The 23936-nt window shown below is 34.9% G+C and overlaps 1 protein-coding gene across 2 annotated transcripts in view; it reads left to right on the forward strand.

Annotated features, from left to right (window-relative positions):
- The window catches only part of EIF2B3 (eukaryotic translation initiation factor 2B subunit gamma), a 103692-nt gene that overhangs the window by 5462 nt on the left and 74294 nt on the right, over positions 1–23936 (forward strand). For both annotated transcript variants that reach the window (XM_058174726.1, XM_058174727.1), the window contains exons 3-5: positions 2843–2982; positions 14744–14903; positions 16794–16905. In XM_058174726.1, coding sequence (XP_058030709.1) covers positions 2843–2982; positions 14744–14903; positions 16794–16905 — 412 coding nt within the window. The remainder of the gene's footprint in view (positions 1–2842; positions 2983–14743; positions 14904–16793; positions 16906–23936) is intronic.

A 23936-nucleotide genomic window follows, 5' to 3' on the forward strand; every position in this document is an offset into this window, starting at 1 on the left:
TTTCCAATATTGGTGGAAATGTAGTTTGTAGTTTGATTGGAGAAAGGATATAAAAGAGAGAAATACTAAATGATTTCTGGCGCAGAGACTAGAACAAGAAATTATTACATAGGCTTTCACTGCTTAAAGATCCTATTTTCTGTTGAGTTAACCCATTCTGGCTTTTCCATTCCCATTCCATTTCCTTCAAAGGAAATCAGAGCAATATTTTAGGCTAATTTCCGGAACACATTAGAGTGCTATGAAAATGTAGTTCATTTGCAATACTAGCATACTGCCTTTTACTCTCCCTGCTCTTTGTTGAACAAATGGCTAATCTCAAATAATTTCCTTCTGCTTTTCTTCCCAGGGCCTTGTGTTTAGGATATTTGGCAACTGGCAAAACGTAGTTAACTAGATGTTAGTTTGCTTATACATATAGTGCACTTCCTAGAAATCTCCTTTCTGTTAGTTATAAAATTTGTTTTTCTAAGCATTGCTTAAGTCAGATTTCTAACTTCAATAATGCTCAAATGGCTAAACAAAAGATTTAATCTCCAACACACCAAATTCCAACCATGAGAATTTTTACAAAATTATTTCTTTGAAGTAACTTCAAAACAGAACAAAAACTGTGGAAGAATTTTTCTATTTGGTCTTATACAGATTGGAAAAGAAAACTGACTTAATGAGAAACCACTTGCAAACCTGTCCAACCCAACCCCATTTCAAAATAAAATTCTTTTAATAAAAAAATGAGTTACGGTATTTCCTAAGAAGTCTGTACTGTTTGAACAGAAGTTTCCCACTTACTGCCCAAGAGAAATAGACATTAGCTCAAACTTAAAATGTTACTGGCAATACATTCCATACTCAGTGAAGTGATTCTAGGCTTAAAACAACCTAATTCTGAAATATTTCCATTATGAATGGATTTGCCTAGCTGTTCCCTTGGTGATCCAAAACTCCTTTGGGATTTAATTCCAATGCAGATTAGATGTTTTGATCAGTCCTATACACCATGATTAATGGCAGGGGCTGTGGGAGTTCAAAACATCTGGAGGTTACTATGCTAGTCTTTGTTTTAGATCATTCATAATTATATTATCATTCCTAAGAGGACTATAAGGGGCGTGCATAAGAGCACAAAAGTGCCCACCGTTCCTGTCCTATTGTTCTCTTCATTATAATATTATATGCATACTTTTACTTATACTTTTACTTTTATATACTTTTTCTCTCATGATGAATTATTGTTTATGTTGATGATTGTATATACTGTTGTGACAAAATAAATAAATAAATAAATAAATTAATTAATTAATTAATTAATTAATTAATTAATTAATTTAAACTGGTGGTCTCAGTGCAATTCCCTGGGTGTCCCATTGTTTAGTTTCAGCTATTGTGAAAGTTGGCCATTTATTCCTAATCCAAGGTCTCTGCTTAACAAAAAATTACAAACAAATAAAGAAACTTTTACTCTACTGTTAATTTATTCAGAAAAATGGTGAGAGATCTATCAAATGTGTTTTGAGAATCCAAATAAACAGTGCATATGAATTTACTACTATCCACATCCGCATTGGGACTCCCTAAAACAGTGTTTCTCAAATTAGCAAATTTAAGACTTCAATTCCCCCCTCTCTTCAAATATACCAGGAATAAATATTATCCTGAAAAGCCTGTGCTTTCTTAAATCCTTTAAAAAGTTAGTATTGCACTGGCGCTCTCTCTCTCTCTCTCTTTCTCTCTCTCGTTTTCTCCTTCTCTCTTTCCTGTCTCTTTCCTCCCCTCTCTTTCTCTCTCTCTTCTCTCCCTCCCCCCCTCCAAGATCATCTTATCTCCATTTGCTCATTTTAGGAATATGAAATTTTACATGTTTTTTTACAACTCTTGGATTAAAACCAATTAAATCAGATGAAAAGGTATTTCAAACTCTTCTGAATATTACATAGGGAGGCAATATGTGCTTTTTCAAGAGCCTGATTTAATGGAATTTGAAATTTGAATTCAAAAGCCAAAATTCCATCTAGACTAGGGGTGTTAAACTGGTGGCTCATGGGCCGGATGCGTCATGTGTAGGCAACACCCACCCCTGCTCCACGAATGGGAAAAACATTGCAAAATGACACGTGATAACAATGTGATGCGAGTTTGACACCCATGATCTAGACAATCTCCTAAAATAAAGGACAAGTTGGTTGCAACCAAAGTTTTGGTGAGGTACTTAAATTTATATTATTTGCATAAATGTATATCAATTGTGTAATTACGTTATACTACATTGCACAATTACATTATACAAATGATGTAAATTAGTACGAATTACACGTTTTTAGATTTAATAGACATTTAAGATTAATAGAGGCTTCCTCCTCCCAACTTTTCCATTTTTCAAGTTGTATTTCCATATCTTTATTAATGTCTAGCTTTGTGTTAAATACATTGAATATAATAGTGACAGAAATGCCAGTGTGACTTATTTTTTTTTTAGATTTACTATCTTATATTTTGCTTGGGAATTCTACCTTACAAAAACAAAATTACATTCATTAAAATAGCATAAAATATTGTTCTGCAGAAATAATGTTATTTTGTTCAGTAAATTATTTTTGCACATTTTGGCATATAATGAGAATTCTGAAACCTTGAAGAACTTGATCAACTTATCTGAGGACTCTGGAAGTTTTACGACTTTAAAATAATGTAAACTATTTAAACTTTACATTTAAACTTTATATTTACATTTAAAAGTTACATCATTCTAAACTATCTAAAATTAAATGATATATTCTGAAGAATGTAAACTATTTCATACTTTCAATTTTCAAACTATTTACTTTTTCTTTCTTTTCTGAAGAAGTCATTGTGGTTACAACGAAAGATGTTCAGAAAGTGCTAAACTTGGAGACAAAACTGAAGCTGGATATTGTATGTATTGCTGATGATGCAGATATGGGAACTGCAGACTCATTACGGCATATTCATGAGAAAATAAAGGTAATACTAAGTATTTAAAAATCATTTTAATTTATCATAATATGAGTAATGTGTGTGTAAAATATAGAAATAATTCAACAGATCAGTGTTCACTAAAGAAATTAAGCAAACTTTTAAAACACCTACCGTGTTTTCCCGAAAATAAGACCCTATCTTATATTTTTTTGAACCCCGAAATAAGCGCAGCATTATTTTTGGGGGGGGGTCTTATTATTTTGGGGTACATGGAGGAAACCAGAGGAAATGGCAGGGAGTGGCTGTGCATGCATTTAAATATTTTCGGGAGGGCTTATTTTAGAGCATGCGCTCAAAAGCCTGATTGGGCTTATTATCAGGGGATGTCTTATTTTTGGAGAAACTTTGGGCATAATTGTGTTTTAAAAAAATAAATGCACACAAATACCAGTATTATTGATAAATTTCTACTGTTATTTCCACTGACTACTTCAAGTTGATCTTACCCAGATTGTATCTATGCATAGTGCTATTTTCTATGCTGCCCATCTCCCCTACAAGGGGATTCTGGGCAGCTAAGATAAATCATCATCTTAGGAGAAGTTTAGAACTCTAGATCTTGCAAAGCATATATATGTTCCTGAACTCTTATTTGCTGCTGTGTTCAATTCAGTTTTAGGGACAAGATTAACTAATTAAGTCAACCAATGAACAATAATGTAATGTGTGCCATATCTTTGAGAAAGTATGAGAGAGAAATCCATTTGCTAAATAATGTTTAAAAATGGATTCATCTTTCTATTTAGATTAGCTAATATTAGTACAAAGTATGTTCTCCACCTTCAGTTATTTCTAAAAATAATAAAGGCAGGATACAAACCAACCAACCAACCAATAAATAAATAAAAATTTATTATGGATCATAAATTTCCTCTAGGAGACTTAGGTTATTTCTATATTCAGTGAGATCTGATTGTTAATACAGGAAACAGTTGTGTACACAGGTACATGTAAATCAAATTTCATTAGAATATTTCAAGCCAAGTTTGTTGTTTTTTCATGTTTCTTATGATTACATGTTTTAATGTTAATATTCAATATTCAATATTTTCTGAGGTACAAATATAAATTATTTGGATGCTGAGTTAAAATTTTAATTCAATTACTTCTTAGTATAAAATAAAATTTAATTATATTAATATGCTTTATCAAAGCATATCAGTAATTTAAATAATTTGAAATCCACATCACTAATATCAAAAAGAAATAAAAACTGAGAAAGTGTTAATCTTAGGTCATGAAATGAACCTGTTGTTGTATCAGATATACTAGCAATAAGTTTTTAATCTGAGCTGTGTATCCACATTTGGTATGGTGCAACTGAACCTTATTATCATTGCTACTGTGAACAGAACTGGTTTTATAAAATTAACATGGTGCTATTTGAGTTCTTGAATAAGGGGGAAATGTCTTCTTTTCTGTTTTGGTGGCTTTGCATCCAGCTCATTGCAATATTTTGTTTCCTGGCAGAAAGCAATGTGTGAATTTGGGCAATATTTTGTCTGTTTCCTGAGGTTTGGCAGCAACATCTGTAGACTCAGGTTATGCGGGAAGAGCCCATGGCATAGCTGTTTCCCATGCTATTATTACTTCTCTTGGGAATAGAAGCAATTTTGGCATGAGAAGGAAACCCTCTGTCAGCACTTCCTACATACTCTCACTTCTTTATAAAATTACAAGGAAAAGCCCTGTGCAATTAAGACTAATGATGGGAAGTGCTCTTGCTTCTATTCAGTGTGAACCAGAGACATATAGAACCACAGATATGGTCCAAAACTGTACTGCCTTGGTAAGAAGACTAACCATTTTTGCTGGCATGTGCATAGATAATGTTATGTTGGTTTGGAATATGAAGATGAAAGCTGACACATTTTTTCCCTCTTATCCTGTAAAGATCTTCTCCAATTTATGCCAGTAACTATATTCCAACCGGCTATTAAAAGATAGTATTCCAGCAGTATAGCAGAGTGGAAAATGTACATTTTCCTGCACTAATAAATGTTTACATTTTTTAATGGAACCCCTAACTAAACCATACAGTTAGATACTATTGTTAGTAGACTTTGATTATGAAGTAATGATAGGTGGTCTGCCTAGTGCTTCATAAATCCTTCAGAATAAAAGTTACAAAAATGTACCCATGATCCTTCCATAAATAATGAAAAAAAGCAGTAATTTCTTGGAAGAGCTAAGCAATCCAGATTTGCATGCTGGGTACATCTTTTGGAGCCATATTGTGGAAAGTGTGATGTCACAGCAGTGGTCTGTATGCTGCTGAGGGTCAGTGATCCATGTAGTTTTGGACAGACAAGTTTAGCGCTTCACTTCCTCTGCTGAAAAACCTTCTTTCCAAATACATGACATAAGAAAGCTCACTGTAATGACTGGGAGGTGGAATCTGTGCTTCTGGTACAGTTGAGATGAGTTTGGTGACCATGGAAAAAAATCATAACTTGTAACAGAGATGTTTTTGAACTGTTGGTGGATTTAAAAACAGCCATGAAATACGTGCATGGAGACAAATGGGGCGTTTTACTCCTTTGCTTGTGAGTTGATTTTGAAGTAAATAAATAGAGCATTTCATTTCTTAAAGCAGTTTACCAGACTTCTTTTACTGAGGTTTAGCTGATGTTCTCTGAAGGACCATGTATATTTCTAAAATAAAAATAACAAGTGCTTTACCTCACTAACCTCTCTTAACAACACCACAGAGACTTCTATACGACAGAAATAATAATAGTTCAAGAGATTGACAGTGGAATAAATAACCGAAAATCATAGGAGTATTGGTAAGGTTTGTAAAGTATGTGAAAATCTTTAAGTCACAATGCAAAATCAGAAGCAACACCCCCCTCCCCCAAATTATTATTTCGCTCATCCTAGACATGAATTCATTTTGAAGTTCTCTTGTAAACCTGGATCCTATTATGAAGAAGGAATGGTTACAGAGAGGACTACTGTAGGGAATATCAAATTCAAGTTCAATTAAGGTTATGTTAATCCGGTTTTCTTGCATAAACGTTTTTCCTCTATGGGCTAGTAAAGCAATAAATATATTTCCAGCACATATGTGGTAGGGAAGTTGCTTGTCTTGCCGAAGATCACTATGCATAGTTGCTGTTCCCTTATTTTAGTTCTGGAAGAGGGTGAAAAAACATGTGGAGCAGCTAACTCATCTATAAGGCCCATCTTATAAAATAATGCAATGTGCCCCCATCAAAACTTAGAATGGAATGGCTTATAATTTCTAAACACTGATGATGCTTCTTCAAAACAGAATTAATCTGTTTACTACTGTAATTAGAACAGTTATCTATGGAGATTCTCAATCATCCAAGTCATGTTTGTCCTAAAAGGCAACTAGACTTTCTTGGGTTGTTGTTTTTTCTTTGAAAATGTTTTGCTTCTCATTCAAGAATCTGAATTGAAGAAGCTTCTTGAATGAGAAACAAAATGTTTTCAAAGAAAAAAAATTGAAGTCCAGTTGCCTTTTGGAAAAAAGCACCTTTGGGATAGAAGTACCACTTTTGCATCTGTTGTAGAAAGGAAGAAGGGTTGTCTTTCCTGTGGCTATGTTCTCAAGAGTTCTCCTTAAATATTAGAATTGAGAATTAGGTTGCCACTATTTTTTCTTTAGAATGGATATTTTATTGTTATACTATAGACCTGTGATGCGAACATATGGCATGCGTGCCCAAAGTGGCATGTGAAGCCATGTTGCCCAGCACACACAGCCTTGCCTGTTTGTCTTATGGGTTTCTGGCGTGCATGTGCACATGACAATCAGCTGACCTTCACACATGCAGCAGTGCCGAAAACCAGTGTGGGCATGCGCGCTGGCCAGCTGATTGTTGGGTATGCATGTGTGCTAGAACCCGGAAGTTCTGCTTTCCCGGAGCATGATCCCTTTGTGCGCACGGCAGTGCCAAGAACCGGTGTGCGCATGCGTGCCGGCCAGCTGATCATCGGGCATACATGCACTCTAGAACCCGGAAGTTCGACTTTTCCGGAGAGCGGCCCCGACGAGCACGCAAGCTGTTTCCACGTGATCTTTTTGGCACTCAGTGCCCAAAAAGTTCGCCATTATGACCATTATGGTTTTGAAGAAAAATGGGAACTATTTTCTCTTTTAAAAGATCATGAAAGTAGTAAAAAGTTGGCAAGATTTGGGTCTCCTGGATGGCAGAAACTGATAAAATAAGGTACTTGATTGAAGCTGAGCTCCAGAAATAAATGTGTTCTTGGCGCTGATTATTTTAAGTAATATAATAAGCTGAATAAGTCTTATCAATTCAGTGAAACCATACTGAAATTATTTAAGTATGTGTGTGTAGACAAATCTTCACCAGCAGTGATATTGTAAATGTGGATTACAGCTCCCTGAATTTTTAGTGGGAATTGTACAACACAGTATTAGTATATATTAATATCAGTATCAGTATATTGGTGCATATGAAATTGACATATAGTTGTTAAAGAAGATGGTTACATGAGAAAGCTCTTGAATTAGCTACAGTACTTCTTTCATGCTGATTCCTGTCGATCTTCTCCATATAAGCAGCTTTATTCCCTGTGGTGTAATTTAATAGTATATAATACCAGAAATTATTTACACAGATTCTCACAGAAGTTATCAGTTGCTATACTTTTGTTCTCTTCACGACTTTAGAATGTGTACATAGGTTTAGAGTCCCATCTGTAATCGTTTGGATCATATTACTGTTGATTAATGTTGATAGGTTGAAATATTGGCATTTTGGCTGAATGATACAGTTCACAAAAAGAAAAGCTTAATTTAAATTCTATGGAAATTCTCAATCATCCAGGTCATGATTGTCCCAAAGGTACTTTTTCAAGAGGCAACTAGACTTCCTTGTTTTTCTTTGAAAACATTTCACTTCTCAGCCAAGAAGTTTTTTCAGTTCTGAAAAAGCTTCTTGGATGAGAAGCAAAACGTTTTTAAAGAAAAACAAGGAAGACCCATTGCCTCTTGAAAAATTAACTTTGAGAGTTAATTTAAATGCTTACTCATAGAAATTCTGGACATCTATCAAAACCAATTTGGCATTTTTTCACTTTTCTTCATCTGTTAGGGGAAAGATAAACTGGTGATAGTGAAGGTGTGTCCCATCCAGTTGTTGGCGAGGTGAGATAAAAAGAAATAGCCATTTTTAAGCTAAGTCTCAGACTTTTGAATTGTAATCTTGGATGTTTTATTCAAATAGAATAAAGGATGTTTATTCAGAAAGAAAGATAATTGTGTTTTTATATAACTTTTGTAAACAATACTATTAAGGGAGCCACTTTGATATGGTGGTTAGAAAATGTGAGACCATGAGTTCAAATCCTGCCACACCCCCAAAGCCAGTTATGTGACCATGGACCAGTCACTCTTTGCCAAAAGCAGACAATGGCAACCTATTTCTGAAAAATCTTGTCAAGAAAACTGCAGTGATCTGTCCAGATAATTGCCAGGATTAAAAACTGGAAGGCACACAAACAGACACATACACACACAATACTGCTAAATTGGTGAAATTGGTGGCGGGTAGAAAAGCTATATATAGTTTTAGTTTCCTAAAACAATATATAGTCTGCTGGATTTATACAGTGTAGCAAAAATGTATATTGTGGTTTAAAAACAGAGCGAATAAGGATAATTAAACCTACTACATTGCAGCTGAATGTTTTATGGATTTTAACTATTGTAAAACTGGAATGAATCCTACAACTAATGTCTGGGATGAAACTGTATATTTCAGGTGTTTAGCCTTAGGGATCTGTTGACTGACTTCAGATAGTAGATACCTAGAATATATTTTCCAAAGAGATGGGGTGGTTGGGATGTAATGCACTATTTGAACAATAAGAAGAAACTACCTACAATAGGTAATGTTAGAAGCAAGTAATTGGGAAGAGGTTCTGCCTTGCTGGAGGTCTTCAAACAGAAGCTGGAATGTTGGGAAAAGCACAGGAGACTGTAAATGGAAAAGATGCCTGAACCCTTTGTAAAAACTATAAATCAGACCATCTTTATACAATAAGAACGTTAATGTTATGTAAAGAAATATTTCCTTTGATTTGTTCTGATATCCAGCTTAATTGGATAAAGCCGTATTCTGATATTATGAAAGAAAAAAATACTCAAGCATTAAAAATGTCTAATAAAATGTTTAATAACCCGCTTTAATGTCCTTTTTGGAGTTGTTCTTATCCACTTAAAGTGGTTTCATAGGAGAGCAGCTGTGGCACTGCTTAACTTAACCACCCTGAGTCATTCTAAGAATGATAGATAAATAAAAATAAACTTTATAACACTAAAATTTCTATATGTTTAGAAAACTATTATAGTAATATATATTGTTACAAAGATCTACAATAATATATATTGTTACAAGGTTCTACTGTTAGCACAGTTTTCTGAACTGTATGGACTATTATGAGTGTTATTAAATTAAACATATCTGTATTTCTGTTGCAATATAACAGAATCTTATGTGGCCAGATTTTAACTCACAAATTGTGTGGAGTTGTGATCTGTTTATTTTAATCATATACTATTTCTCTTTTGCATTCAGCAATTTAATACGGCAATCCTTTAGATACCAACTCCAAAAATGTCTTATTGAATTTAACAAAGTGTCCTAGTTAAGTGCACATAGGACCTCAGCACATGATTTTTAGGGATTTTTTAAAAAAAAAAATTGGCTTGGCTACTGATTTAAAATAAGAATAACATGTCTTTTTATGTGGTCTGGGTGATCCTAGATCATCTGTCTTAAGGGATTTTCTCTGGGATATCTAAATCAATTATATTTTTAAATTTCTTGGGTTAAATCCAATTCTCAGCATTGCAGTGAATGTTCAAAATCTATAGTTGCTTTGATTTTAATCTTTACTTACATTAATTGAATCTGCAGTATGGACATAATTGGCATATTATATCTTACATCAGAAAGCCTTAACTATTAATTTGGATGTGCTGTATATTTCATTACTGGTTTCACAGCTATTATTTTTGCATTTGCATAAAATCAATTTTGTGTAAAATTAATTAATACTACACTGCCCTTTTAATCAAATGGATGTGTATGGGATAGATGTTTTTCCCCCTCAATCATTGGTCATAATGAGATTTTCTTACTATATAGTTTAAAAAAATACAGACCATATTTCCCCCCTCTTTCTGCCGCATCAACCATTGAAAGCAAAGGAAAATAGAAGTGTCTACTAGGGTGCTTGCCTAGTTTATTTTTCATTCAGGCATTAGTTTATTCTTTCAGGGGTTCCATACTGGAAAAAGGGCATCCATCAGACAGTAAGAACTTTATTTATGAGGGTGTTGGTGTTTCAAAGGGGAGGCTGTCGAATCCCAAAAGAGCCTTTCATGGTGTACTCTCAGCATGTATCTGAGGCCGCTGCTCTGCTCATCAGGAGGAGAGGCAGAAATTTGGGCTTCGCTTAGCAACCGTGTGTTTCACTGGTCCCTGTGCTCTCTGACGTTTATTTACATATTGAAGAGTAAATGGGTAGAACAGATGGCAACCAGACATTTGGTGGTTCTGTTCCCTTACTCTCCTCAGGGGTCTTGTATTCAGCCTTTGCCAGAGTTCATCCTAAAAAAAAACAAAAAAAAAAAACAAGAAGGCTGTTCGCAGTTATGAAAGCCTTGTTGGCAGTTTATGAGGATGACAGATTAAAATAGTGTAACTAAATAATTACAAGATTGAGTTGGACAAGTCCAAAATGAAGGCTTGCCCGTGGGCCTGAGGTGGCTTTCATCGTTGACAAGAAGGAGGTATCCTATCAGAAAAAGATCTAAAAGCAACCAAACTGTAACCTTGTCCAGGTTTTCAACAAAATGATGTGTTGTCAAATAAGATTGACACATACAGTTCATAGCTTTTAAGGGTTCCTTGTGTGCATAACCCATAATTATTTGAATATTTATTCAGATTATTGGTTGGTGTGGAATTCTTTTCAAAAAGAGCAATATTCATATTCTTCTATTAAAGTAATATAGGCTCAGGATTTTGCCTGAAGCTAAAGGAAGAGGAATTAAAATGATCTCTGTTTAAGAAATATTGTGAATAGTATAGAATTTATGTAATATTTAAGATGAAATAAATTGTTTTTATCTTATTTATAACGAATTCACAATATCAAAAATTAATGTACCTGTCTAAAACAGTTTTGAAAGGTAATAATGATGGAATGATTTTTGGCAACATTTATCATCTTTGTTAATAACATGTTATAATATGTCTCTGTGAAAATGACACAACTGATCTGAGGAAAAAAATCCCTTTAGATAATACAAATCACCTTGTAAAATTGTTCCCAGCAATACTTTTACTATAGTAACCATGATAATTCATTTCAATCTTTTAAAAAAGGAAAATGGTTTTGAAGTAGAGTTAGAAAAAAATAGTTTACAAACCAACTTTTTATCTAGATTTCTTTCCTGTGTTTTATTTTTCATTTTCATTTAAAGTTTCAGAAAAATAGAGTGCTATGTAAAAATAAACATTCTCTATATAAAATATAGAATTGCAGAGCAGGAAGGAATCCAGTGCATTGATGTCCTATCGGATCCTATCCCATTCCTTCAGGCTCAATGCAGTATTTGCAAACAGGGTAAAATAATAAAAATTTAAAAATTGTGTGGGGTATTGAAATTGTTTTCCTTATTCTCTTATTGCATTCATATGTATCAGGCTCAGCCTAAGAAGAAATGTAGAATAATCCAGCCACACTTCAGTTCTTTATTTACTTACACTTAATACAAACTAAACCCTTACTACTCCTGCCCTAGTGGATATAACCTGAGAGATTTTAGGGAGTGGCAATTTTAACTCTCTTCCTCTGTCTTCTATCTAGTTCCGGGCTGTGCTCCCCTCCTCCTGTTTCTGGAATGTGCTCCCTCCTTCCTGCTGCTTCACTGTAATCCATCTCACCAACTCCCCCTCTGTAGGCACTATACTATAAAATTCTAAAATGAAAATACCAGGTTGTCACTTGAATGTCTTGAACTTATTGGTTTGTGTGGTTCTGTATGTGGGAATGATCTAAGGAGATAAGGGAAAAAGATGCCCCCTAGGGAACGATGAGATGCGAGAGGATATACTCCACAAAATGGTTGTATAATGGGAAGAGAAAGAGACTCAGAAAGGAACCTCTCTAACTTCTCTGACTGTAAAAGAGACAGCGGGAGATTAGCACTATCAAACCTGTAAGATTCTGTTCACGTAGACTCATAATAAAATAGAACTAGCTGAACTGATCCTGTTCCATGTCTGGTCTACTTGGGAAGTCTGATAGCTTCATTTCTGCCTTCCCTTCAGAGTATACATCTTATTATGTGGGATAGAGGTGAGAAATGCTGCCCCAACATCAATCAATCAACCATTTATTTATTTATATATTTATTTCAGGTCTCAGTAATTATTATGTATTAAATTATACATTTATTAAACTTATATATTTATATCTAAGTGGTCTAACCTTGGGTACTTTAGAATTTTCCAGCGTGTGTCCTTGGCCACCTCAGTCAAGACTTACCGAAGCTGAAACTTAATACATCAGATTGAAGAAGGTGGCTTTATGGCATGGAATCTTTGGCTAGTTTCTTATTTCTATCATTCTCACAGGTCCAAGACTCTCTAAGAAGCTTGTAGGGAGAAGTAATCTAAAGCATGGTTTTTAATAGGTGGAATGAAATTATATCTATAGGAAACATGGTTGAATATTTACAGCACTTACAAGAGTATTGTATCTGCTCCCTACAGATGTAAATTAAAAGTGTTGTAAATCTACAAAGGGTTCTTTTAAGATACATATTAATATAAGAGTGATGCAGAGACAGAAACCTGGATGCCTGGTTTGTGGAGAATATTTTATGCATGCTCGTTGTGAATAATGAAACTCTCCCCCCTCCATTTTAATTAATATTTTTAAAAAACATATTTCCTAGAAAAGAAAACCTAAATGTTGATATTAACAGAATATCCCATACCTTGCAGATATTTTCCTGGTACAACAGTGCAAAAATGGTAATAGTTTAAATGTTGGAAATATGTGTTTATAAATTTTAGTTTGCTGGAGCATGAAGCTCAGTTTGGACTGTTTGCCTATTTACAATATTTGCCTGGGCAGGCTGACCCATTCAGAAGGTGGCTACATCCTATTTTGTAGACATTCTTAAAACATCATTGCATCAGTCTCCTCCTTTCTACATAAGATTCCCGGTCACTGCTGCTCACCTTCCCCTCTCCCCTTTTTCTGAATAGATGGGCATCATTCCAAAGAGAGCACAGGGCTGAAACAGCCCTCCATTTTTATTTTCTAAGAAACTTTATGAGACCCCATAGCATTCTTGAAAATAAAAGCAGGAATGGAAGTTGAACTTTGCTTTATAGTATTCCAGATATTTTCCTGTAACATTTTCTTTTAATAATAGATCTTTTAGAATTATCAAATCTTTAATTTGGAATAGCATTTATAATGTTTATTGAATTAATCTTATCTTGAAGTAGATGTATTCTTAAATTTTGTGTCAGTGAAATTTAAATAAAGTAGAGTACATTGGCATAAGGTTGTGGGGTATTTATAAATAAATAGTTCCTGTTGGGAATTCCTGAGGTAGACCTTAGAAGTCATAAAATGAAATTAAAACTACAAGAGGATAAAAAATGTCAACTGCTTTAATTCATTATGACCGTCCTGCTGCATTTTTTTGATAATTTGCCCTCAAGTCAGTGTTGACTTTTAGCAATCACACAGATTTTTTTCCTAACTGGTCAGACAGTTTTTCCCTAACTGGTCTTTCAGATCCTCTAATGGTGCAATCATGACTACAGCAACTGAGGCCATCCAGTTCACTGCTGGTTATCATCTTCTGAAATAGGATAATTTGAGCCTGGAAATTTGTGCCTTGAGTGAGAATATGCTATTGGGTAGGAGAATGTCAGGATTGTCATTGTAAATAATAAATGGGTGCACATTTTTATAATTCTGCAATCCAGAATTATATTGGAAGGAGAAGATTAAAATAAAATACCACTAGCCATCACCAAATATAATGGCAATAACAGAAATGTTAAAGTAATATAGGTGTTTTGCAATCTAATAACATATCTGAGACATTGCAAGAGTACCACACTGTAAGTGGCTATTGGACTAATAGCTGATCCCCCGTTCCCCCTCCCTGCCCATCTTTAATTCATATTGCTGTACTTTCATTATTCTTATTGTTCCATTGTTTAACTATTTTTATATTTACATATTTATAATTTTCTATTGTTGTAAGTTGCCCAGAATAGCCCTGCAGCAAGATGGGTTGCAAATACATTTAATAAGAAATAAAATAAATAAATAAATGTCTAGCACCTAAAATGCCTTTAAAAGGTGGGAAAGAAAGAAAGAAAGAAAGAAAGAAAGAAAGAAAGAAAGAAAGAAAGAAAGAAAGAAAGAAAGAAAGAGAAGGAAGGAGAGAGAGAAAGAAAGAAAGAAAGAAAGAAAGAAAGAGAAAGAAAGAAAGAAAGAAAGAAAGAAAGAAAGAAAGAAAGAAAGAAAGAAAGAAAGAAAGAAAGATGGATGGAATAATAAAAAGCTGTTGTAGGATTGATGTAGAATGTTAACAGCTTTAGCAGTATTTGCTGAGAAGCCCTCCTATTTTCTTCATATTTCAAAACAATGCATATACATGTTTATAAGGAAACAATATTTTTCTTTTATGTTTTGACAGACAGATGTGTTGGTGCTGAGTTGTGATCTAATTACAGATGTTGCTCTTCATGAAGTAGTAGATTTATTTCGAACTCATGATGCCACACTCTCCATGTTAATGAAGAAGGTCTGTGAACCCACAGAACTCGGACCTGGACAAAAAGGAAAGAAAAAATTAGGTAATTCAGTGAGCCTTATTCTTGTTCTGTCCTCCTCCGCCTCTGTCCGAATGATGGCCTAATTAGCCGGCACTATCAGCTCTGGCAGCAAAAGAACCAGCGTCTGCCAAGAGCCCTCGTTATCTTCCACGATGCTGGTGAGTCACAAACTACAGATCTAGTCAATCAGTGGATTTGCCTGTTACAAAGAAACACACCAACTCTTGCTGCCTTTTATATCCTGTGGGGTGTGGCTCCATGACTCAACACTTCCTAGGATTCAACCAAGCCTGATTGCTGTCAGCTGGGTCTGGGGGGGGGAAGTGTCAGGGGATGGAGGCCTCATTATTTCTTCCACCTGGCCTGCTTCTGGCTCCTGGAGCCACGGGAGCCGGTGCTCCTGAGGTAAGTCCTGACGGCCCTTCCCCGTCACTTTCCAAGTCACTTTCTGGCAGCAGGGCCGGCTCGGGGGGCGCAGACACAACAATTCTGGAATTTGAACCACTGGTGGTTTTACAAGATTTGTTAGTTTTTGCAGAGTGTAACAGTTTTCACAAGCTGTAAGCTGAAATGATATCTCAGTTTCTCTTCCAATTCTTGATAACCATATAATTATTGTAATTACTATTACGATGTTGCCATGCAACATAAGAGTGTCATTTTTCTGTTATATTCTAGTAGCAGTTCTATTCCTAATAACAAAATATTGGTTTATTTAGCAATAATATTGAAACAGATTGATTTATACCATCAGGTAAAATGCAAAACCCCAAAATAAACTATACATGAATTAAAAGATCATGCCTTTTAATAAAAATTTATTAGTTCGAAAAGAATCTACCAGATTCCATCTGATTTTGGCTACCATAAACTAATACAGCTCTCTTCCTACAATACTCAATATGGTGACTTTCTTTATAAACCTTATAATACATGTACTCAAAATATTTGTTGTTTGCGGCATTCCATCACTATTCTGTATAGGCAGAATAAACATAAGTTTCTTAAATTGCTGCTACGCTGCTGTTTATGTTTTCCTGTTTGTATTCATTAACTTTGGCAATATCTCTTTTAGAAATGATTCCTTGATTTTGAAATCTCTTTTAGAAAATTTACCCTTTATTTCTGCATAAGTCCAAAACTCTAGCTATTAATTAATATTATTATATGAAAAAATATGTATTTCAATACTTGCTGGTTATGCCAAAAATAATAAGATTTTGGTGAGAAGAAACTATTCCCAGATGTCCTCATTGTCCCTGATTCAATAATTCAAATTGTAAAGCATTGAAGTGGCAAGACAAGTATCTTTCAAATTACAGCCACACATAGCTAAAGGACCTCTTATGGAGCTTCTTTATGTTTCTTTGATTCCTCTCTGATTGGAACACTCTTGGTAGAATTTTCAGGAAAATTCTTTCAGGTTTGATGATCAAACTTTGTTGACATTTACACAGGTAGTCCTCAATGTACAACTATTCATTTCAAAGCTACAGTGGCATTGAAAAAAGTGATTTATGACCTGACTTATGACTAATGTAGCATCCCCACAGTCACAGGATCAGAATTCAGGTGCTTGGCAATCGGCATGTATCCATGATGGTGGCAGCATCCCAAGGCCATGTGATCGCCATCGCCTTCCCAACCAGCTTCTGACAAGCAAAGTCAATGGGGGAAGTTGGATTCACTTAAGAACCACATTATTCATTTCACTGCAGGGATTCACTTAACAGTCATGGCAAAAGTCATAAAATAGGGTCCAACTCACTGAGCAAGTGCTTTATTCTAGTCTCAATTGTGGTCATAAGTCGAGGACCACCTGGATATGATTTGTTTCAGGTGTCTAGCCATACCCTTACTAGGTTACAGACAAGCATTGTAAAAGAGTTATGTTGTTATTTTCTATTTCAGTGGAACAGCGTGACTTCATTGGAGTAGATGACTCAGAGAAGAGGTTGCTTTTCATGGCCAATGAAGCAGATCTGGATGAAGAAATTATCATTAAAAGATCTATCCTTCAAAAGTAAGCTTTGGACTTTGCCTCTTTCCAAATTAACAAGTTTCAGTTTTATAAAATACACTGAAAACAAGTAATTATGGAGATAAAGACTAGCTGCTGCATATATTCAAAATTTTCCATTTCACCCAGAATCTTAAGTTTTTGTGATGTTTTGTGATGATGTGTATTTATGCTTATTATATGTTTTTCAAAGTTAATTCACAATAATATGCACCATAAAATTGTAATGTGAAATTGAACAATTTAATTATTTCCTATAGCTAGTTCACATCTTATTATTAATCCAGCTATACCTTACATTGAATTAGATCTTATATTAGACAGGGAAGAAAAATGTCTATATTCAAATAGTAACAATAATTTTGTTTATTTGTAAAAATTTAATTACTTGGCTATCAGTCCTTACTAGATAATCCTAATTCAATTTAAAATATTATTTATCACTGGAATCTAAAAAATGCTTAGCTTCTGAAACTAAATTCAGTTGCCTTCATGTAACACTTTTCTACTGCTGTGAACTACATGAATGTACAAACATAAGGAGTTGAATGTGATTCAGGAAATTCTTAACTTTTTAATCTTTGGTTCTGAAAAAAAATGCAAGTGTTTTCTTAAACTCATAGTTAAAATGCCTAGGAAGATATAGTTAGCGCTTTCATTGCCCAATAAGGCTATTAGTATCATGGTAACCAAAGACCATTCTTAATGCATGCATCTACCAAAGTCAAATGAAGTTTCAATTTTGGAGAATAGCCAAATTGGATATTCTTTAGATATGTGGATTTTAGCTCCCATAATTCTCAGCAGTAGCTAGGGGAATTCAGGGAATGGGAAATATATGTGCAAATTATATGTGGAATATGCCAAGTTGTGAAAGGCTGCTGGGGAAGACAGCTATAAAAAAAGTGGATTTTGTAATTATACTAGATTTGTTCATTTCCATTGTCACTTGCCAGGTTTCAAATGTTAGCTGTGATAACCCAAACATTAAGTCATAATTTATGCCAAATGAAGAAATGCTGAATTACCTTTATGTTAAACCAGGATAGGAAATCTGTGTCTTTTCAAATTTTGCTGAACTATAATTCATAGCATCACTCACTATAGGCAGTGTTTCTAGAGAGGCATAGAATTTCCACTTCTGTGTTATCCTGAGGATAAATATTGGATAGCAGTTTGGATCTGGGTATTTGGTATGTACTTTGAAGTCTCACTTCACTGAGCTCTAACTTTCTAAGCATTTGGCAAGCCACAGCATTGAAAAATAATGAGAATTCCATTGGCCTTTCTCTACCTCTCATCTTCAAAGGTGGTGGTGGAGCTGATATACTTGTTTTCATGGAGTGATTACTACAAGCAAAGAATTGTTTGCCTCACCATAGATATATACAACTGTTTTAAAAAAGTATTCTAAAAGACACCTGTTTAGAGCAGGTCTAAATTTGGATCATTTCCCCTTAAAATGCTGTGGGTTGTTTGAGGATGAACTGTCCCTAATAAACCATTCACCTTCGTGGGTGTCCCATCTCTGTAAATGCAGGTGCAGTGCTGCTCCAAAGTGGATGCGGTAATAAATCACAGCCACAATCGGGCCTACTCATTACCTCATACAAAAAGGAATACCTCCTATATGAATGTATGGGGTAATGGCAAGAATGGCTTTGAAGTGACAATGCAGTCTCTATTCAAAAGACCTAACCCATTTATGTATGAAAAGGATATTGTGGTTTTACTTAGTCCTCTTTAAAATTCCTTTTGTGGGAGGAAAAGCATATTTAAGTGTGGAGATGAATCATTAAAAGAATTGTTCAGGCACAAAAATGTATTCGGCACCTCTGAAATACAAAGAGAATACAAAGTTAGTTATGTCATTTTTGTTATTTACAGTGGAGGTTAATTTAAACAACAACAGGTGGACCCTATACTAATACAATAATCTCTGTTACTATGGTGTTTTCATGACATTGTTTCTATGAACTTCTATTATATTTTTTACAGAATAATTCATAACATTGCATACCTCCTGTAAAGTTAGTGCATATTTCAGGTTAATTAGGGATTGTATGTCAGTGTTGAGCTTTTTATAGTTACCTCCAAGGCATTGTAAATCATCATGATTAGAAAAGGGCTACCTAGTGAGAACGGCATGTTAAGAAGCTAAGAGAATATTCTTTTTATAAGAATCAATTGATTTTTCCCTACTTTTATAAGTAAAGTTTAGCTGTTATCCCAAAATATTATGGAGAACTCCTCTGAAGCAAATTGACTACTGCCTACAACAATGAATGTGTGAATGTCCACATGCACATGCCTTTACATGCTCTTGGCTTCAGATAACCACAATAATATACTGAGGAAACTGCCATGAAAAAGCCTTGCTTGGGAAGAACTATAAACTTACTTGTACAATCAATTAATCTTCGAATTGTACATTATTTGCATTGCATTGAACAAAAAAAAAGAGATGTAACACAATGTGCTTTATGTTTTTGCATTAGAGTGGATAGGAAATTTAAAGTGAACCAAGCCATATTTGGTATCTATCTACCTTGTCTCTAGTTTACGCTTCTAAGCTAGGCAGAAAATATGGTATTCAAGAGGGAAACTGGCTGGAAGGAGAGGAAACCCCAGGAAGAACAGTCTGTTTCTGGATTCTTGCTGTGAATTATGCCTTAGAACAGAGATTTCCAATTTGAGATCCAAAGGTTGTATACGCTCCTAAAAATCTTGGGTGTGATCCCGGCTTAGAGGTCTTCCCGGATTTTTAACCTTTTAAAGTAAGAGTGAAAAATATTAAATACATGAACATATTAACTGCATTTAAATTAATTGAAATAATTTAAAATTAAAGGAAATCAACTTCAGTTTGTGTCCTGGCCTCACTGATGTCTCCCCAGCATTTTGTACTGTGTGGAATTTAGAGCCTGACATGCCATTCAAGGGTCCAGGGAAGTTCTTATGCCCAAAACGGTTGCACATCTTTGGCTTAGATTGGAATGAACATTATTGCAATTTTAATTGCTTTGTATTCCCTTGATAAATCTTTGTTCTTTAAATAGTCATTTTTCAAGGAACTTGTGAAAATATAATTCATTAACTTAAGAGCTCTACATAATAAATTGGGCTGAGAGATAATGATTGACCAAAAAGTTGCCCAAGGAACATTTCAGCTAAGAGATGATTTGAACCAAAGTCTTTTGAGTCTATCTCTTACTCTACCACTAGTATACAGGTAATCCTCGACTTACAACCATTCATTTACTGACCGTTCAAAGTAACAACCGCAATTTATGAGCATTTTTTACATTTACGGTTCTTGCAGTACCCCCATGGTTATATCAAAATTTGGACACTTGACAACAGGCTCATATTTATGATGGTTGCAGTGTCCTGGGGTCATGTGATCACCTTTTACAACCTTATGACAAGCAAAGTCAATGGGGAAGCCAGATTCACTTAACAACCATGTAACTAATTTAACAACTGCAGTGATTCACTTAACAATTGTGGTAAGAAAGGTCATAAAACAGGACAAAGCTCACTTAACAACTGTTTTGTTTAGCAATGGAAATTTTGGGCTCAATTGTGGTCATAAATTGAGAACTTACTGTATGCATAATGCAGGGTTATTGGGGTTGCCAAATTATAGAATAAAGCAGAGAAGCGTAGTTGGAGCTCAGAATTAGAGAAATACTGCACTTGAAAATATATTGTTTTAATTTTACATTTTAATTACACACTATTAAGAGCTCAGGAAATACTTGCAAGATGTTGGAAATGATGAAACTTTTTAGGTTGAGGGTGGGATAGAAGACAGTGAAAAAGAGAGCATTCCAAGGAATAAAAATAATGGCAAATTATTGTATAGATTTAGATCCAGTAAAAGTGATCACAGTAGAGGCCAAGGAGCTCTTGTCTTCATCATGTATGAACTGCAGGACACTGTCTTACATATTTAAATGATGGCTGTTTATGCATACATCCTTCTAAAACCTCTATATAACCAAAGAACCTGAAGAAGAAGATCCACTGAATCATATAATAATTCTTTTTATTGATACTCTTAACAAGGAATAATTAATAAATGCTACAATAATTTATTTTAACACAGACTTCTATGTTTGCATGAATGTATGCATGAATCTCAGCAGAAATCTGGGATAAGCTAGAAACTCACTGTAATAAATTAAACTGCTATATATAAAAAGCAATTGAATATTTAAATTAGCCACATAGTTTTTAAGTTATTAGAAGATTAGTGGACCATGTTATCACCTGAAGCTGAAAAAAGAAGTTGTTGGGTAGATTCTTCTGAGGAAAAATATGACATGCAATAATGCCACATACACTCTTAGTATTCTTTGTGCTAGAAAAGTACTTCAAAGCATACAAATTGTGTTCTAGATCAATGTTTCTCAACCTTGGCAACTTGAAACAAAGCTGGCTAGACAATTCTGGGAGTTGAAGTCCACACATCTTCAAGTTGCCAAGGTTGGGAACCACTGTTCTAGATTCTTCAGTTGCTTTTGTGTGGATGGCTATACATTCAATAAGACAATTCTCCAAACCAGACTGGTCACTGAATTTGAACTTTTCCTGTTCTGACTTAACAGCTTATTGGATGAGTTGAGAAGCCTGCTATATTTACTTCATTTTACAACATCCTGTCAATGATAGATTTTGTTTTTTTACTCTCATAGACCTCTTAGTAAAACTATATGGTTTCGGATTTCAAAGGTAAAGAGTTCTGATTCCTTATAGGGCAGTTGGAGAGCCTGACCTTTTGGTGCCTCCATTCTTATAATTTGAGCTTCTCTCTGTGTGTGTTATCTTTCAAAGGAAAAAGTTGAAAAAAACAATCAAATTTCCTGAGTGAGAATTTCTATTTCTTAAAAACATGTAGGCTTTTAATTTTAATCTACTTTGCTCCTTTTGTGGGAGGGGGTTTACATTAGAATTTCAGTACAGAAGCAAATAAATAGTGAATCTAATTGCTCTTTTCAGATTACTTTGTCAAAGCTCAGTATGCGTCTCTGCATATAAATTATATAAATTAACCTTCCTCCATTTTGTATCGTATTTAAATTCATCTTTCCCAACCAGCATGACAATAGACCATGGAAGTGTAATCCAATACTTTAGAACTAGACCATAAAAGAGATAATGCCCTGGTCTTTTGAAAGTTTACAGGATTTTTCTCAGTGGACAATTCCTAACTTGTTTAGCTTCATAGAATCATTTTACTGTGCTGTTCAGGTGGCATAGAAGACTGAGTCTGAGGTCAGTGGAGTTATCCATGCCTATTTGAACACAGTCTGAGTCTTCTTGGCCACATGTTAGACATATGTTACTCATCAATAGCTGTGGAACTCCATGACGCAAACCAGACTGGAATGCAGCAGTTAGTTAACACCCCAGTCCGGGTTATAAATATATTAGCAAATGTAAAGAAGCAGAAGAGAGAGAAAATATGACATAAAGTACTGCAAGAATAGCATAAGGCGTTTGTCAATTTGTGATAACAAAGCCTAAGCAGTTTCTGTAACTTTTTATTTTAAACTAATCAATCTTTAACAAGGGACAGTACAAGAGGATTTTCTATTTGGAAACACCTATGGGAATTGTTTAATTGATTTGTCGTACTCCAAGAAATGCTAGCTTGAAAGAGTTTTATATCAACCCTATCTTTTAGGTCAAAGGAATATGCTTTCTAAAAAGACATACACGTTAATGTGTTTTCAGAATTGTAGTTACATTTGGTACTGATTGAACTAATTGGAGTTACATAATGACAGTTTGCTACACTTACTGCATTGGCTGCTGAGTTAACAATGCATAACCAGCACATTCACAGTGGTGCAATTTGGCTGAGGAAGCTGAAAAAACCAAATACCAGCAGGCATCATGCTACAAAGTAATAGTCCACTTGGGAAGTCACCTAAGGGTGAATGGTCTTCTGAACTGTAATTTTTTCAGTTTGTAGACAAAGAGAATTGCTGTAGCAATTACTTACTGGCTGTATAGTTCCTGACTTAAGACCAGTCATTAAGGACTGTTTGAAGTTATGACGGCTCTGAAAGGTTGCTTTATGGTACATACACAGTTTCAGCCATGGTAAAATGTAACACACACACACCTGGTTACACAATCATGATTTGGTTGCTCGACAGTCTGTTCCCATTTACGACCAGTGCCAAGTGTCCCACAACCATGGGATTGCCAATTGTGATCCGCTGGCTTTCCCAGGAAGTCATAGGGGATCTCTGCAGTGAGCTTGAAAAATGAAGCTGGGATCATGAAGATCCGAGCTTTGTTTCTCCAGCACCACACAGGAGTTCCGTTCCATGCATGGAGGGGAGAGGAACTTCTGCGCTAGGCTGGAGAAACAAAGCAAGGATCATGAAGATCTGAGCTCCATTTTTCAAGCACAGGAGTTTCTGTCTGCTCATGGAGGGGAGAGGAACTCCAGCACTTGGCTGGATAAATGGAGAATTCTGAAGATCCAAGTTCTGTTCCTGCACTCTACTGCAGGAGTCCCCTTCCATGCATGGAAGGGAGCTGCTTGCGTTCCTTCAGCAGGTAACTGTTTCACTCTATCCACTTAAATGACCCACACGGTCATTTAACAACTGCAACTGGGAGAACCAGGATTGTGGTCATTGAGCGAAGTGGTCATGTGGGCATCTCATTTAACAACTGCTTCAGTCAATATCTGAGATTCTGGTCCCAATTGTAATTGTAAGTCAAGGAGAACCTGTATAGGAGACAAGATATATTATTTCTTTATTTTAATTATATTATTTATATAATATAATATATATATTATTTGTTCTTTATTTTAAAGAAATTGGAGGGTAAAATTAAGCCTCAGAGTATTTGATTGCCTGACTTAATTTTTTTAAAAAAATGTTTTCATTTTGTGGGAATAGTGAAATAGAAATCAGCCGTGCTACAAATGTCTCAGGCCGCATAGGTGCTCTTAGAATTTAGAAATGCTGAGTGATGGCAACACAAAGCTTTATTGGAAATATGCT

Source organism: Ahaetulla prasina, chromosome 3 (genome assembly GCF_028640845.1).
Source record: "Ahaetulla prasina isolate Xishuangbanna chromosome 3, ASM2864084v1, whole genome shotgun sequence".
NCBI lineage: Eukaryota > Metazoa > Chordata > Lepidosauria > Squamata > Colubridae > Ahaetulla > Ahaetulla prasina.